At 59.4% G+C, this 14,674-nt stretch overlaps 1 protein-coding gene across 4 annotated transcripts; it reads right to left on the reverse strand.

The window, feature by feature from the left end:
- Positions 1-3,607: 3,607 nt before the first annotated feature.
- On the reverse strand, positions 3,608-11,017 carry Tbx1 (T-box transcription factor 1). 4 transcript variants are annotated; one of them, XM_051150679.1, is made up of 9 exons: positions 10,783-11,017; positions 10,101-10,220; positions 8,644-8,992; positions 7,109-7,210; positions 6,117-6,288; positions 5,458-5,613; positions 4,932-4,999; positions 4,755-4,855; positions 3,608-4,494 (listed from the first exon to the last, which is right to left on the reverse strand). In XM_051150679.1, exons 2-9 carry the CDS (start codon positions 10,132-10,134, stop codon positions 4,022-4,024), a joined length of 1,455 nt encoding a protein of 484 aa, XP_051006636.1. In that variant the 5' UTR covers positions 10,135-10,220; positions 10,783-11,017; the 3' UTR covers positions 3,608-4,021. The 4 variants fall into 4 exon arrangements, with proteins under 4 accessions (XP_051006636.1, XP_051006638.1, XP_051006637.1 ...); XM_051150681.1 differs by having other exon boundaries at positions 10,883-10,999; XM_051150680.1 differs by having other exon boundaries at positions 10,812-10,999.
- Positions 11,018-14,674: the final 3,657 nt, after the last annotated feature.

Consider the following 14,674-nt stretch of genomic DNA (forward strand, 5'->3'; position numbering starts at 1 on the left):
ATCCAGGCAGCCTGTCCTGCTGCCGCCACCGCCGCTGACCACATGCCTCCTTGGCCATCCCTCAGTGCCTGCCAGTGCCATGCTGGCCCTGCTCCCTCTGGCTGCCACTTTGATCTGTGGTTCACCTGGGGCTGAGTGTCTCACCATCCACACTGTCATCACAGGAATCCCACACACTCCTGACTTCCCCAGCTGGGGCTGGGGCTGGGGCTGGGGTTGGAGGTGCAGAACAGCTGGGGTCTCTTACTGTCAGCACTACTCTAGGCACCCCTCAGCCGTTTCCCCTTGTCCTCTGCATCCCAAATGTTTCCCTGGGGCAAGATCCAAGGCAACACGGTGCTCCCACTTTCCTTTATGCAAAGGTACCATTGCTGAGGGGGTGCCCCTGGGTGTTCCTAGCAGGCTGCACATGGCTCTGGGTGCCCCTGGGGGTTCCTAGCAGGCTACAGGTGGTTCTGGGTGTCTCTAGAGGTTCCTAGCAAGCTGCACATGGCTCTGGGTGCCCCTGAGGGTTCCTAGCAAGCTGCATATGGCTCTGGGTGCCCCCTGGGGGTTCCTAGCAGTCTGCAGGTGGTTCTGGGTGCCCCTGGGGGTTCCTAGCAGGCTACAGGTGGTTCTGGGTGTCTCTAGAGGTTCCTAGCAAGCTGCACATGGCTCTGGGTGCCCCTGAGGGTTCCTAGCAAGCTGCACATGGCTCTGGGTGCCCCTGAGGGTTCCTAGCAAGCTGCACATGGCTCTGGGTGCCCCCTGGGGGTTCCTAGCAGTCTGCAGGTGGTTCTGGGTGCCTCTGGGGGTTCCTAGCAGGCTGCATGTGGCTCTGGGTGCCTCTGGGAGTTCCTAGCAATCTGCATGTGGCTCTGGGCACCCCTGGGGGTTCCTAGCAGGCTGCAGGTGGCTCTGGGCATTGACTTATCTCCCCCAAGTCCATCTAGTTCTCCAGATTGGGTGTTTATTATATTTCTGAAGAATTCTGAGGCATGAATAGGAGCCTAGACTATCGGTACAACCTAGGGATCCCTGGAAACAGCACAGGTGAGAGCGCAGCAACTGGGGTGAGTAATGAAGGAAATGCAGGTAAAAATAAGACCTTCTGTACACACACACACACACACACACACACACACACACACACACACACACACACACACGGGACAGCACGGCAGCTTACTACAGGGCAGGGCATGCCGCGTGGCTATGAGGAAGCTAAGGTGAAAGGCAAAGGCACAGGCTCTCTTAGTCATTTAAGTGGACTGTGACTAACAGCCGTCAAAAGTCAATCCACGTATAGCAGCAGACCTTACTCCATTTGAGGGGGAGGGTCTTGGTAGCTCAGACTGTCCTTGAACTCTCTACGTGGATCAGGCTGATCTAGAACTCACAAAGAACCCCCTCCTTCTGTCTCCTGAGAGTGGAATTAAAAGGTGTGCTCATTTCTCTTAGTTCTGAAGGCCGGGACGTGTCCGATCAGGGCGATGGAATGGTCTATTCTCCTAAGCGCTGCCAGTGGCGTCATTCTTGAGTCTTCATACAGCATAAGAGTGGGGGCCCCTTAAAATTTTATTATTTTATTTTATTTTATGAGTGTGTTTTACCAGCGCACTGTGTGCAGTGCCTGTGGACGCCAGAAGAGGGCGCTGTTGTAGCTACTGAAACTGGAATTACAGGTGGTTGTAAACCACAATGAGCTACCATTGGGTGCTGAGAACTGGACTCCAGTTCCCTGGAAAAGCTGCCAGTATTCTTAACTTCCTGGCACCTGCCTCTTTTATGCGGATGCTAATCCCTCTCAGGAGAGCCTTGCCCACCTCTTCTCACCACCACCACCCTCACCCATGACCAAGTCACATTTTAAAGCACAAATTGGAAGTGCAAAGGTCTGAGCTGGAGAAGGTACCCATTCAGAAAACTAGGCAAGGTGTTGTGCCGCACTCCTTGAACCCTAGCCCTCACGAGGCAGAGGCAGGTAGGTAGATCTCTAAGTCTGCGGCCAGTCTGATTTACATAGTGAGTTCCAGGACAGCCAGGGCTACACAGCGAACCCTGTCTCACCAAACATACAAGCAAAACAAAAACAAACAAACAAACAAATTGGCCATCATAGAAAAAGAAACTTGTGGAAAAGCCACTTCTCATGAGGCAGTCAAGGACTGTTCAGAGGCAGCTGCCCACAGGGGGTCAGCTCCATGGGATCTGCAGCCAGGGCAGTGCCAATCAGACAGCAGGAAGGAGAACATGACAGCGGTGTGGCCTCCTGTTTACAAGATGACCTCAGGCTCATCCCTGGGACAGAGGGAAGAGCCCCCCCCCCACTCCCTCACCCATCTTTGAGAGTCATTTTATGGTGCAGAGTGCTCCCTTCGTGGCTACCTCTGGTCAGCTACTCTGGACCTGGCACTAGGAATCACACAGGCAAGGATCTGAGTCCTTCCATGTGGCCAGCAGCGGCCCAGTTCTTCGTGTGAAGGGAGCAGGTCCGTGGGAGCAGGGGTGTGTTTGAGGTCTATAAGTATCATACTTAGGGCCTCTGCTCAGCTCAGCTGGGTGCTGGGACAGCGCACTTCAGCTTTAAGGTCTCTAAAGAAACAGCTCTTCCCCCCATATGCCCTGCATGCTGAAGGAATGTGAGATGGCTGCATTCCATGAGGGAGTAGGGGCTGCCTGAAGCTGACCATTGCCCTCTGCAGGACAAACCCCAGGCTACTACTCCAGTAGACATGGAGACCCTTGTTTCCCAGGGACAAAAGTATGAGGCCAATGCGGAACAGGTGGCCTTGAGCCGGAGAGCCCACTGTCACCTGTGAGTGTCCCGATGGCTATGTCCTCTTGGGTCAATGCTGCAGCTGCCTTCATGCCCTGGTGTGAGATGCTCTTGGAAGGAAAAGGCTGGCCATCCAACCTGGGACAGGTCAGATGTGAGACAACTGTTGGATTTGGGGCTGACACCTGCAAGTGCCTGAGAAAGGAGTGTCTCTACTGGCAGCAAGTGCCGCAGACACACTGAACCAGAAGGCCAGGGATAGAACCTGGCATCTCTGTTTATTTGAGGCATAAGGCAGCCTTGACTCTGGCTGGCCTTCGTGTGGCCCTTCCTGCTTGGGGCTCAGGAAGGGAGGGATCAAAGTGTTCCTGTGGCCACTTTGGTGGTGTTGAGTTAATGGAGACAGGTCACCCAGCCACCTGGCCTGGGAAACATTGCTTCACACGGGAGTTTCAAGATGACTCATGACCACTGTCATTGTGCGCCCCCTCCCCCAATCGCTCTGTGGGGACATTCGGTGGATAAAGTCAATAAACAGGGGGAAACGCAATTCCGGGCTGGTGCCAGGCCAGGGCAATTCTGGAAGGGTCAAGCCCGCCTGTTTTTGTCATTTCACATGCCATCCGAGGCCGGATGGACAGTGTCCTGTCTGGACCATCTTTCCCGGCTTCCACGGAAAGGTCTAGTCATGAAAACAGGTCAGCGCTCAGGCGCAAGTCCTTCACCAGAGCAGCAGATATGAAGAGCTGAAGCGAATGCTAGTGCCTGCCCTGGGGAAACCGCGCAGCCCGTAGAGAAACCGGGCAGCTACCATCGGAGAGAGGCAGAGAGCCCAAAGGGAGGGGGAGGGAACGCTTAGAGCTGAGGAGACCCTTCCTCCAAGCCCGCAGCAGTGACCAGGGATGGGAACACTAAGTCCCTCTCTCCCAAAGGCGCCCGGCCCAATCGAATTGGATGCAAATGAATAGTCACATCCGCAGTTTCCAAAAGAGGCGAAACCGTTTATGAAATCGGCGCCGGTGCAGTATCTACAGTATCTACACATATCTACACGTATCTACACCGCCCGCAGGCGGGGCTCACTCGGGTCGTCTACACTGCAAATGCCGGCCGGGCCAGAGGCTACGCGGTCTCGCGGAGAACAATAAATACCACTTCCTTCCGCCTCGGACTTGAGCTTTGGCACTGGCGGGCCAGGGGCCCGCGTGGCTCCCCAGCTGGAGAGCGCGTCCTTAGGTGGCCCTTGGGGCCTGCGCGAGCGCACTATCTGGGGCAGTAGTCGTAGGCACCAGGCGGCGCGGCCGCCGACGAGTATACGTTGGCTGCTGCGGCAGCGGCGGCGGCGGCAGCGGCGGCCGGGTTCACCGCCGGGTGGTGGTGGTGGTGGTGCGGGTGCGCGTGCGGATGCGCGTGTGGGTGGTAGCCGTGGCCCCGCAAGCCTGGCAGCGGGTAGGGCGCCGGCCGACTCTTGGCCCCGAGGTAGTGATCGTAGGCGGCGGCCGGGTACTTGTAGGGGTGGTGGTGTAGCGGCTCGGACGCGCCTGGCGCCTCCAGGCGCAGGTCGGGGTGCGGGGGGCTATGCCGGCCTCCCGACGCGCCGGGTAGCGGGACTAGGCTGCCAGGCCCAGGCAGTGCGGGGCTCAGCACGCGCGCCAGCAGCTGCGGCGGGTGAGCGGCGTCGCCGAGCGCTGTGGGTCCGGAGTCACGATCGAATTCTCGCCGGGCTTCGGCCGGGTCTGCGGGGGAGAGCCGCTGGTGAGCCCGGGACCTTCGGGGCGCACCTGCCGAGCCACAGCCCCCACCCCCAACTCTGGCCCTCTCCGTCCGGGGCGAGGCGGGCGGAGCGGAGGGCGGGAGGACGAGTGCCCGCTTGCCCGCCCGCCGCCTCCTTGTGCAACTGTTGAAGCCGCGACGCCCTGAGGTGCAGGCGAGGCCAGGTGCCGCGGCAGACCCGGGCTGTGCGCGTAGGGGCTGAAGCCGAGATCCCACGACCTACCTTTCTCCGCGCCGTTGGGCTGCGTGGGGGAGGCCACGGGGTTCCGAGAGCGAGCAAAGGCACTCACAAGCGGCAGCGCTCCGGGGCGGTGGTTCCGGGGCCTGGGGAAGGGGAGTGGGTCACCGAAGGCTTCCAAGAAGCGCCCAGGGCCTCGCCTTTTCTTCCGAGGGCACTCACCAGTCCTCGGGGTCGCAGTCCCGGAAGCCTTTGGCGAAGGGATTGCTGGCGATCTTAAGCTGCGTGATCTGCGGGGAAGTCGACCTAAGTTAGGCGCGCTCACAGCCCAGCCTCCGCAGCAACCAGCAGACAGGGAAGTGTTACTAGGCCTTCCACGCTATCAAGATGAGGAGCCCACAGCTACCTCCCTCCCGCAGCACAAAGTGCCTTCTCTCTCACTTCGCCTCCCCCAAATAAAGGACGAGGAAGACTCGCGTCCCTGGATGTCTCTGGGAATGTGGTCACCTCCGCCCTCCTTGCCCCCCCCCCATCACAAAGAGGGCAACTTAGCCGGCGCCCTAGGAATCTGGGTAAACCTCAGCTCTGGCCTCTGATGGGGAGTTTCCGGAATGGTTTGGAAAACAAACTTTCAGGCTGCAGTGACAGTTGCTGCTACAGAGGTCAAGCTGATATAGGAGGCTGGGCTGGCCTGTGGAGGGAGAGGGCAGTGGTACCCCGTCCCCAGGACCCCCCAGCAGGCCCTCACCCGGTGGTTCTGGTAGGCCGTGACTGCAGTGAAGCGTGTCTCCTCAAACACGAAAGTCTTGAAGTTCTCCTCTGCATATTTCTCGCTGTCTTTCCGAGGGTCCACGTAGACAACATGGAAGCGGGGCTGGTATCTGTGCATGGAGTTGAGAATAATCTGGAAGACAAGGATGGGAGTCAGCTAGGCCGCAGGCTGGAGGAGAATGGGCAAGCGAAGTCCAAGTAAACAGTGAATTTCCTAGGCAAGCCTCCTCGTTCTAAAGACTACTTTATGCAAGGCCTTGCAGCCCATTTAGGGCGTCCAGGGACAGATGCTTCTTCAGCCGGCAAATGATGGGGCTGTGGTTCTTCTTTACTTAAGACCCCAAGGATTGCCCCAGGCCTGGAGAGGGTGGTAGGTGTGAGGCAGAACTCCGCCCAGCAGGAGAGACCCCCCCCCAACCTAAGACTTCGGCTCTGTTCTCAGGAAGGGATCCCCCAATCTGAGCTCAAAGTGGGGAAGGGAAGGAAGGTGACCCAATTCAGACAGAAGCTTCCTGTCAGAAGCCTGCCACTCAGTGCTGCCCCAGGACTGCCTCTATCTCTACTCGGTGTGGACGGAGTGGACGATGGAAGGCCTGCAACAGGGGACAGCCCAGAACCCAGAGAAGGGTCGCCTACGTGGCCGTTGTCATCCAGCAGGTTATTGGTGAGCTTCAGCTTGTCAAAAGACACGATTTGCTTCATCCATTGTGCGCCCTTAGCCGGCGAGTCAGGGTGGTAGTGCACTCGGCCAGGTGTGGCGGGGTCTGCCTTGCCGGCCACCAGCCAGGAGGAGCTATGGAAAGCATACCTAGGGCAATATAGTGGGAGGGGGTCATGCTATATACGGGTAAACAAGAAGAGCCTGTCGTGTGCAGATTGTTCCTGCTCACGGTGAAATCGAGATTCCCAATTCACAGCGGCTAGAGAGGAGACCGTGGATGAACCAGAGAACCTCTTCCTAAATCCTCAACACACTAGCGGTGCCGTGCCAAGAACCTGGGTCCTGCCGCAGCAGAAAGAGAGGAAGCCACGCCCCTCCTCTCATTTCGGTGCAAGCGGGTCTGCCCGCCCCAGGGCTCAGGAGGTCGGAGACTGGATTTGGCGTCACCCGCCAGTGGCTTTGGGCAGAGGGCGGCCCATCCTCCCTTTATTAATTACTGTTAATTGTCCAGGCAGCCCAGGCCCGCCCTGCACAATCTTTACCAGCCCCCACCTTTCCGGCCCAGCTCTGCAACTGAAGGTTCTCTAGAGATGGGGGGTTGGGGGGGAAGGGGGCAAGACGGTCACCAGGAGACAAGAGTGAAGTGGCCTGCCACACAGGCAAAGACATCTGAGCTGCCTGGTGCCAGAAGCTCAAGAGGCGACCACAGTGAGCTCAGAGTAAGTCGAGTGGGATCTTAGCAGGGGGCAGGGGGCAGGGGTGAGCTGGCCAAGAATGGAGACTGTGGAGCAGCCCAGCACAGGAGGACCCAGTCATGAAAGAGTTACTTGGCATTTGAAGTCTGTCAGCAGGCAGGGACTGGAGGGGGGGGGGTTGTTTTTTTGTTTTTCTGCTTTTCCTAGTACATCCTCCCTGTTCCCTGAACACAAAAACTTGTCCCCGTGGTCCCAAGCAAGGGCTTGCTCACCGGTAGCGCTTGTCATCCACGGGCACAAAGTCCATGAGTAGCATGTAGTCAGCCATGGGGTCCATTCCAAAGAGCTTCACTTGGAAGGTGGGGAACATTCGTCTGGGGGGGGGCGGAGGGAGGTCAGGTCACCTCAGGTTGGGGACTGCCTTCTAATTTTCTGTGGTCTGGCAGCCCCTAGCTCAGCCCTTCCTCCTGGCCCCTCTTAGCTGCTGTCTAGGCTCTCTAACCTGCAGTAGGCCCTTGCCCATCCACGGGCAAGGCAGCCGCAGGCCAGGCCCCAGGTCTCTCTCTCTGAAACACAGACATGACTAGCCAGGTGCGAGCTGCAGAATCCCAAAGCCTTGTTCTGTCTTCTCTGCCTACTCTGGCAGCCTTGCCCCAGGATTTTGCCAACCTTCTGAACCCAGCCTCAGCCAGCAGCGAGGGTACCTAAGATCCAGTCCCTGGGGTTTCTCTGCCCTTCTCAGAGACTTCCACGGCTTCGCCCAACAAAGTGAAAGAGTTCCCGGATCCAACAAAGTGAAACCGAGCGGCAGGGATAACAAAACTCTCAACTGCGGCTGTTGTCCAGACCCCCCAGTAAAGTTGACACCCCAACACTCCAGTCTCTAGCTCTCAAGACCTGGCCAGAGTCTCCCCCACCTTATGCAGGACACTCGAAGTCGAGTCCTGCTTCCCTCAAGAATCGGCTTGCAAAGGACTCAGATTGTGCTTTCCCGGTTTCCTCCCTCTCCTCCTAAACCCCTCTCTATTCAAGGCCCTTGTTGGTCTGCCTCGCTGGGAGGCCACGCTGCTGTCTTCAGTGGACTGTCTTCCGTGGTATGGACAGCTAAAGAGCCTGGAGAAAATCTACAGAGCAGCAGCGAAGGACAGGCCCTAGGTTCCCCCAGGGAGGGCTGCACAGCAGGGAAACAGAAACCTTGGGAAGGCTTTGCAAACAGGCCCTGAGCCTCCTTGGCCACGGAGCCGGTGTGTACATTAGACACAACCCAGCATCCGCCTTTGTCTACTGGTCAAATCGGGAGCATCTGCAATTGTTCCCTTTTCCTCTCGGCCCTTAAAACAAATAACAAGGAGACTGGCACGGATACTCTGCCAGGCTTGTGAAGAACTGGGCCCACAAGCGGCCAAAATTGAGGCCCAAGAAAACCGGGTCTCAAGTTCCCGGAAACTGAGAGCACTGGGTTTTAAGGGTCTTAATTTTCTCCTAAAATTATCCATACAACTAGGGAATGTTTGCTCTTGAGATCGGCGTACAGACTGAACCCACGCGGGAGTTTCCTTAGGTGGCTGCTGCCTAACCGCAGCCGGTGCACTCTCAGATACAAATTTCCTTCGTAGATTCCTGGGACTCGCGGTTGGTGCTCCGCGGGTTGTCGCTGGAGCCGGGTCAGCCGAAAGGCCAGAGGAACCCGCAGGTGGCCGGGCCGCACCTCCACCCGCTTCTCGGCCCGGCTCCTGCGCATCCCTTGGACACGCAGCCAGAAGCGCGGCACGCACGTGGGCAGGGGCGCGGGGAGGGGGCGCCTGACCTGCCCGCCTTGGTGACGATCATCTCGGTGCCCAGCTGATTGAACTCGTCCCACAGTGCCTTCATCTCCAGCTGCACGCTCACGCTGGCCACCTTCGGGTTTTTCTTCACCGGCGCCTTGGCCGCGGTCGCGCGGCTAGCCCCGGGACCCTCAGGCTCCGCCGCCGAGCTGCTGGCCGTCCCGGGAGCGGGCGCGAAAGGGTAGGCGCGCGGCGGCGGCGGCAGCGGGCCTGGGGCGCCGGGGGCGGCGGCGCACGGGTCGTAGCGGGGTGGCGGCGGCTCCCGCGGGCCGAACGGGTCGGCGCCAGGCGACGGGGCTCCCAGGCCGCTCAGGCTGCTGGCCGCGAAGGCTGCAACGTCGCAGAAGTGCGAGAGCTGCGTGAGCCACGGGCTGGACACGGCGGAGATCATGACCCGAAGGCCACCCGCCGCCGATCAGAGCGCCGTCCCGCGCGGCGGGCCGAGTGGCGGGCGCTGCGCCGCACGCGCCCCGGGCCGCACCGCCCCACCCCGCGGGCCGGCCCCGTGAAGCCGCCCCGCCCCGCCCCGCCCCGCCGAGACAATGGCCCGTGCCCCTCCCCCCGCCCCTCCCCCGCCGCGGCTTCGCGGGCTCGGGCCCCCCGACCGCTCCGACCGGCTCTGGGGACCGCGGGCCGGTGCGCGGCCCCTGCTCGCTGCCGGCGCGCTCTGGCTTCTGCTCTGTGCCAGACGCTTCCGAAGTTCTTGCTCCTCTACCTTTTGTGTTCCTGGTTTCAACTTCTCATCATTTTTCTGTCTCCACTCTCTTTCTCTGCAACTTCTCCTAAACTCCCTGCCTCTCGCTCTTTTCTCGGTGTTACTCTTTGCACTTTCAAAAATTCTTGTCTTCCCTTCCGTCTAACCTCTTCCTCTTATTTCTGTGTTCTCTATTATTCGTGCCCTTGTCCTTTTAAAAGTTAATGAAATCTGCCTGCGGTTGTTCTTTTCTTGCTCTTTAATGAAGTTACTTTTCTGTCTCAAAGTTTCCTTCATTTTCTTTTTAGTTTTCTTTATTTCCTTTGTGTGAATCTTCCTTCCTCACCTTTGTCGTATTTTTTTTTTTTGTTTTCTTACTTTCTTTCCCCCTTGCTGCTTTCATTGCTTTGTGGTTTTGTTTGTTTGTTTGTTTGTTTTTTGACCCCCCTTTTACTGCGTTCTCTGACTCTTATCTAATCATCTTTCCTTCTTGCAGCTCAAGGCCTCCCCTGTTGTCCTCTCTGTTGAAGACGTAGCTGCAGTGCTCAGCCCCTGAGGTTGGCGTCCCAGGATGGTGGGTGGACCGGCTTTGGGGAATGCCACCCTTTCTCCCTGTCCCATAATCTCAGCTTCAAGGTTGGCGCCCACCCTGTCTAGAACTCCTTTCTACCCTCTGGGCCACTGGGCCTCACTGCAGGGGGCCGGCGGGCGGCCTGACGGTGTGGGCGCGGACAGAAGCCTCACCTTCCATGTCCCTGGTGACTGTGCTGAAGTGCATCCCGGCTGGGGATCCTGGTAGCCAGCGAAGTTTCGCCCGGTCCGAGGGCCTGGGGCCCCGGTGGGCGGTGCCCTCCGAGGCCTCGTCTGCAACAAGAGAGGCGATGCTGAACGCGCTGGCCCGGGCAGACAGCGGGCTCCGCGCGTCCATAGGCGCCCGGGCCTGACCGGCGCCGCCTCCGACTGCGTACGCCCCAGCCGTACCGCGCCCAGCCCAGCGCGGGGGGCCCGGGGGCGGGGGCCTGTAGTGCCACTCACAGCCGCCGGTCCCAGGCCCAGGGGATTATGGCGTCATGAGAACCCCCCCATTTTCAGCCAGTATTGACCGGGGAGTCCAAACAGTTGGAGCACCCTGGAGATTCAGGGCCCTCCTGTCTTCCAAACTCTCTGTCCCTGGTCTCTGCTCCCAGGGCCCTGTGTGACCAACGCCCCTTGAACATCCCGCTGCTTCTGCGGAGGTTGGGCGTCCCCTCTATTCGCCGAGGCCACCACCAGAGTCTACAGCCCCAAAGGAGAAGCTGCTATGTCTCAGGCACACAGCCCTAGTCTGAGATGGCAGGGCACTGGTGGTGAGGCACTGAGGGGCTGCCTGGGTCTAGCCCTGCCCTTGGCCCCACCTGCCTCCACCTCCTCCCCGCGGCCCCTGCACCTGGGTAAGAGAGAGGCTCCGGCTCTCACACAGGCCACTGGCAGATAGCCCCAGGGTTGTGGAGTCCTTCGTCCCTCCGTACTGCAGAGCTGGACCTCACCAGTAAATGCCCCTACAGGCCCCTTGGGTCAGCTTGCTTTCGTGGTGGGGAAGCAAGCCGTGGGACGCCGCCCAGGCCGCACAGCCCGGGAGCCCTAGCGTCACGCGCACCCCGCGCGCACCGCCCGCCTCTGGCCAGGACGTTTTTACATCCGGAGGGTGGGCAGTGCCCGCTCCTCCGACCTCCCTGCGCACCAGCGGGGCGCAGGGAGGGCCGGGGGGCGGGGCCTGGCCGGCCGAGGGAGCTGAGGACACGTCGGAGAAATTTCAGACCGCATGGTGGGGTGCTGTCCCCTCTCTACCCTGCAGCCAGCCTGTCCTCAGGCAAGGCCTAGCTGCTTAGGTGCAGGACCAGGCCCTCAGCCTTTGGGCCTCAAGACATCACTACACCAATCCTCACTTCTCCTGCACCTACCATCTTGGGGGAGGGGGCTCTCTCACCCGTTCTGTATGCCTATGCCCTTTGTGCACAGGATATGAAGCCCAGAACCTCCCCGACTCTGCTAAAGACTGGTAGACAAGGCCCAGTTTGCAAGGCCTTTCTGCCCAGGACTTCGTAGGCCTTCTACTGCACTGACCCGGGATGTGGTGAGATGCAGACAGCCTCTCCTGGAGTTTTTATGGTCTCGGTGACTCCATCCCCTCCCTGGGCTGCCGCGGCCACTAGGCAAAAGGATCAAGGCCTGGCGTGTAGGGGGAAGGATGGGATGGTGTGGGAGGGGTGGTGTGTGTAACTAGACTGATGCCTGTCAGCCTGCCCCAGCCTGCAGCTTAAGGACAACGCATGCTGTCCTTTCTTGGAGGCTGTCACCAGCTTATTCCTTGGTCCTTGAGTGGTCATCCATTCAGGGGACTGAGAGTGATATTGATCGATGTCACTGGCCTGGGGCAGGTCTAAGGAGTGTAGTGTGGAAACTAGGTGGGTCACAGTCTCCCTCTCTCTCTCTCTCTCTCTCTCTCTCTCTCTCTCTCTCTCTCTCTCTCTCTCTCTCTCCCTGAGCAGGAACAGCCCATTGTGTCCAAAACCCCAGAAGGGACAGCCAACACAGAAGGAGAGCCCAGCCTTGGGCAGGTGGACAGGTGCATAAAGCTCACACAGTGTAGCAGCATCTGTTGCACAGGGGCTCTATAAGCTGAGTCTCATGTGGAGCTGTAGGGTTTGGGCTCAGGCAGGTGACTGTGCATTATTGGGATGTACACTGTCCCAGGGTGGTGTAGCTGAGGTTTTTCCTCAGTACTCCCCCCCCCCCCCCAGGGGCTGCAGCCAGATCCTGGGCCTCGGTGAGGCCAACACTGAGAAGTGAAAGTGAAAAACCTCTGGAACCCCTTGGTACTCTGGGTCAGCCCTGGGGTCTGTCCGTCTCTCCTTGGCACTCACCTGCAGTGACAAGGGAAGTCTCTCTAGTCTCCATTTAACCCCTTCCTGCTGTGGCTGCACTTGCAATCCACAGCTGGGTCAGCAAACACTTCACAGCAAACAATCCCCTTGAGCAGAGGCTGAGAATGGGTAGGGGGGCCCACTTAGCCTATTCTGTGTGCGGCCAACAGGCTCCACTCGCAGCGGACACTCACCCCTTAGGTCACCTGCATCCTTCCCTCGCCCCAACTCTCCCCACACCAGCCTATACAGTAGAAAATTGGAACCCTTCGGAAGACTAGCTTAAGAAACCCGAAACTCTGCAAGTGCGAGTCTACCTAAGCCTCCAGCCTGCTGTCGTAGAGCCGCCTCTTCGGACTACGGGACCGGGCTCTTAGGACCGCCCCTTCCCTGGGCGCTGCACCGAAACTGTGAGGTCGGAGCCTCGTCGCCCGGTAACTGGCCAGCGTTCCTTTCCTCCCGACCGTGCCCGTAGCACAAAGGAACGAACCCACTCGGTAGCGCTACACCCCACGCGCGCAGGTTCAGAAGGACCGTAGAGTCTTACCCCGGGGAAGTGCTCCTCCCTCACCTGCACCGGCCGCGGCTCCCTTCCACCTCGCTCCCCTCCCCACGCCGGCGGCGCTTCCACAGTGGCGGTAAGAGATCTGGCTGCGGAGCCGATAGTTCGCATCCCCCACAGAACAGGTCTGCGCGTAGGGGTAGTGTGAGCTGCACTTCTTTAGTCCTGAGGGCACAATGCGTGGCTAGGGCCTGGACTGCACCCTTCGCTCCTCCACATGTCATGCAGAGTAAGAAAGCCTGCATTTTTCCAAGGCTTGAGGCAGGGGGTTAACATCTCTGACTAGACCATTTTACAGGCCCTAAAGCTGAGGTTTAGCTTTGAGACTGAGACTTATCTGTTGGTACGAAAGGAGTGGGGAGCACAGGCTCGAGACTGGAGGAGCAGAACGGGCTGAGAAGCTGGGCAGCTGGGCAGCTGGGTCTTCCCGCTCCCCCCCCCCCTTGAGCCCTGGCTGGCTTTGCGGCTGGTTGTATGGGCTCCTTGCTGTACCCCAGTACAGTCTCTGCACTCTGCGGTAACTCACACACCCCTTGGTCGGCCATCTGCGGGGTCCGACGGCGAAGTCAGTCGAATTCCTAAAGGTCCCAGTGCGCTGGAGGCAGACCTCTAGAGAATCCTGCCTACCCGCTTAGTTGAGGCTCGGCTCCGCCTCCCTTGGGCACACGTGGCTTCCCCAAGGGAGCGGGCAGACCAGCCCCTCACACCCACCAGCCCCACTCCTCACTCCGTTGTATAGACCAGGGCCTCTCGGAGATTGGCTGCCAGCCGCAGATGTCCCTGCGTACCGACAGCCCGACAGCCCTCGGGTCTTAGGAATTACCCGCTCCCCCGAACAAAGTGCGCGGGCCCAGAGGGCTTCCAGCGTTGACTCCTGGATACTTGGAGCAAAAAAAATGCATACAGGTGGACTCATGCAGAGGTTGGGGCACTGGGGTCCCATCTTCCAGAAATCAGAACATGGAGGGCAGACTCAGGCTACGTCCCTGAAGGCACTGAGGGAAGCTCCGAGAGAGGCTGGGATTTATGTGACCTGGTTAATTCATTCAGGATTGATAGCTGGGAATTGCCTCCAGTTCCTGCCTAGACACGGCCTCAAGTACTCAAAGGAAGCCTCTCGCTGGCCATGCCAGGAACAGCTTCCCTGGCTTCTCGGTTGACGTCGGTGCCTCTGCCTCGGCGCCACGGACAAGGACGCTCCCGGAATCTCAGAGGCGCTGGAGTGGGAAATCGACCTTCGCCGGAGCCGGGAGCCGCGGGCCTGCGGGAGGCTCTGCGCTCTTTCCCGCTCCCAGCCCCCTGGCGGCTGCCTCCGCAGGAACCCAGACCCCTCGGCACGCTCCACCATCGGTCCAGCCTCGTAGGTGGTTGGCTCGAGGCTGTAGAGGCTGTAACCGAGGCATTCCCGGGGGGCTGGGGGCAGATCGTGAGACCTCAGCTTCTGGAGGCCCTCAGGTGAGAACCGTGCCTCACAGTAGCGGGGCGAATGGCTATGGTCTCCCGCCCTCCTTGGTCTCCGGCCTCCAAACCTTGGGAACAGTTGTGGGGTAAGTTGTACTGAGAAGCGCTCTGGGAGGCTCTCAGTCCCATCAAATTCTGGGTCCCGCCAGCAACTGCAAGTGCAAACGCCTCGTCTGCAAATGCAGTACCCAGCCAGAAGTAGGCGCTGCAGGTGTGACACGGAGCTAGGGCTGGAACAGGGGCAAGAAAAGGGCTGGGAGCAGGATTGGCATGGCTCTCGCGTCCTTGAGCCCTTGTCTTATGAGCAGCAGGGATACTGCCTAGGGAGTGCGTAGAGGTCAGCACTCCTTCCCTGCCTGGCGGGTCCCAGAGATCCTCCCTAATGGTCTTTG

The sequence above is a fragment of the Acomys russatus genome, chromosome 8, assembly GCF_903995435.1.
Source record: "Acomys russatus chromosome 8, mAcoRus1.1, whole genome shotgun sequence".
In the NCBI taxonomy this organism is placed as follows: domain Eukaryota; kingdom Metazoa; phylum Chordata; class Mammalia; order Rodentia; family Muridae; genus Acomys; species Acomys russatus.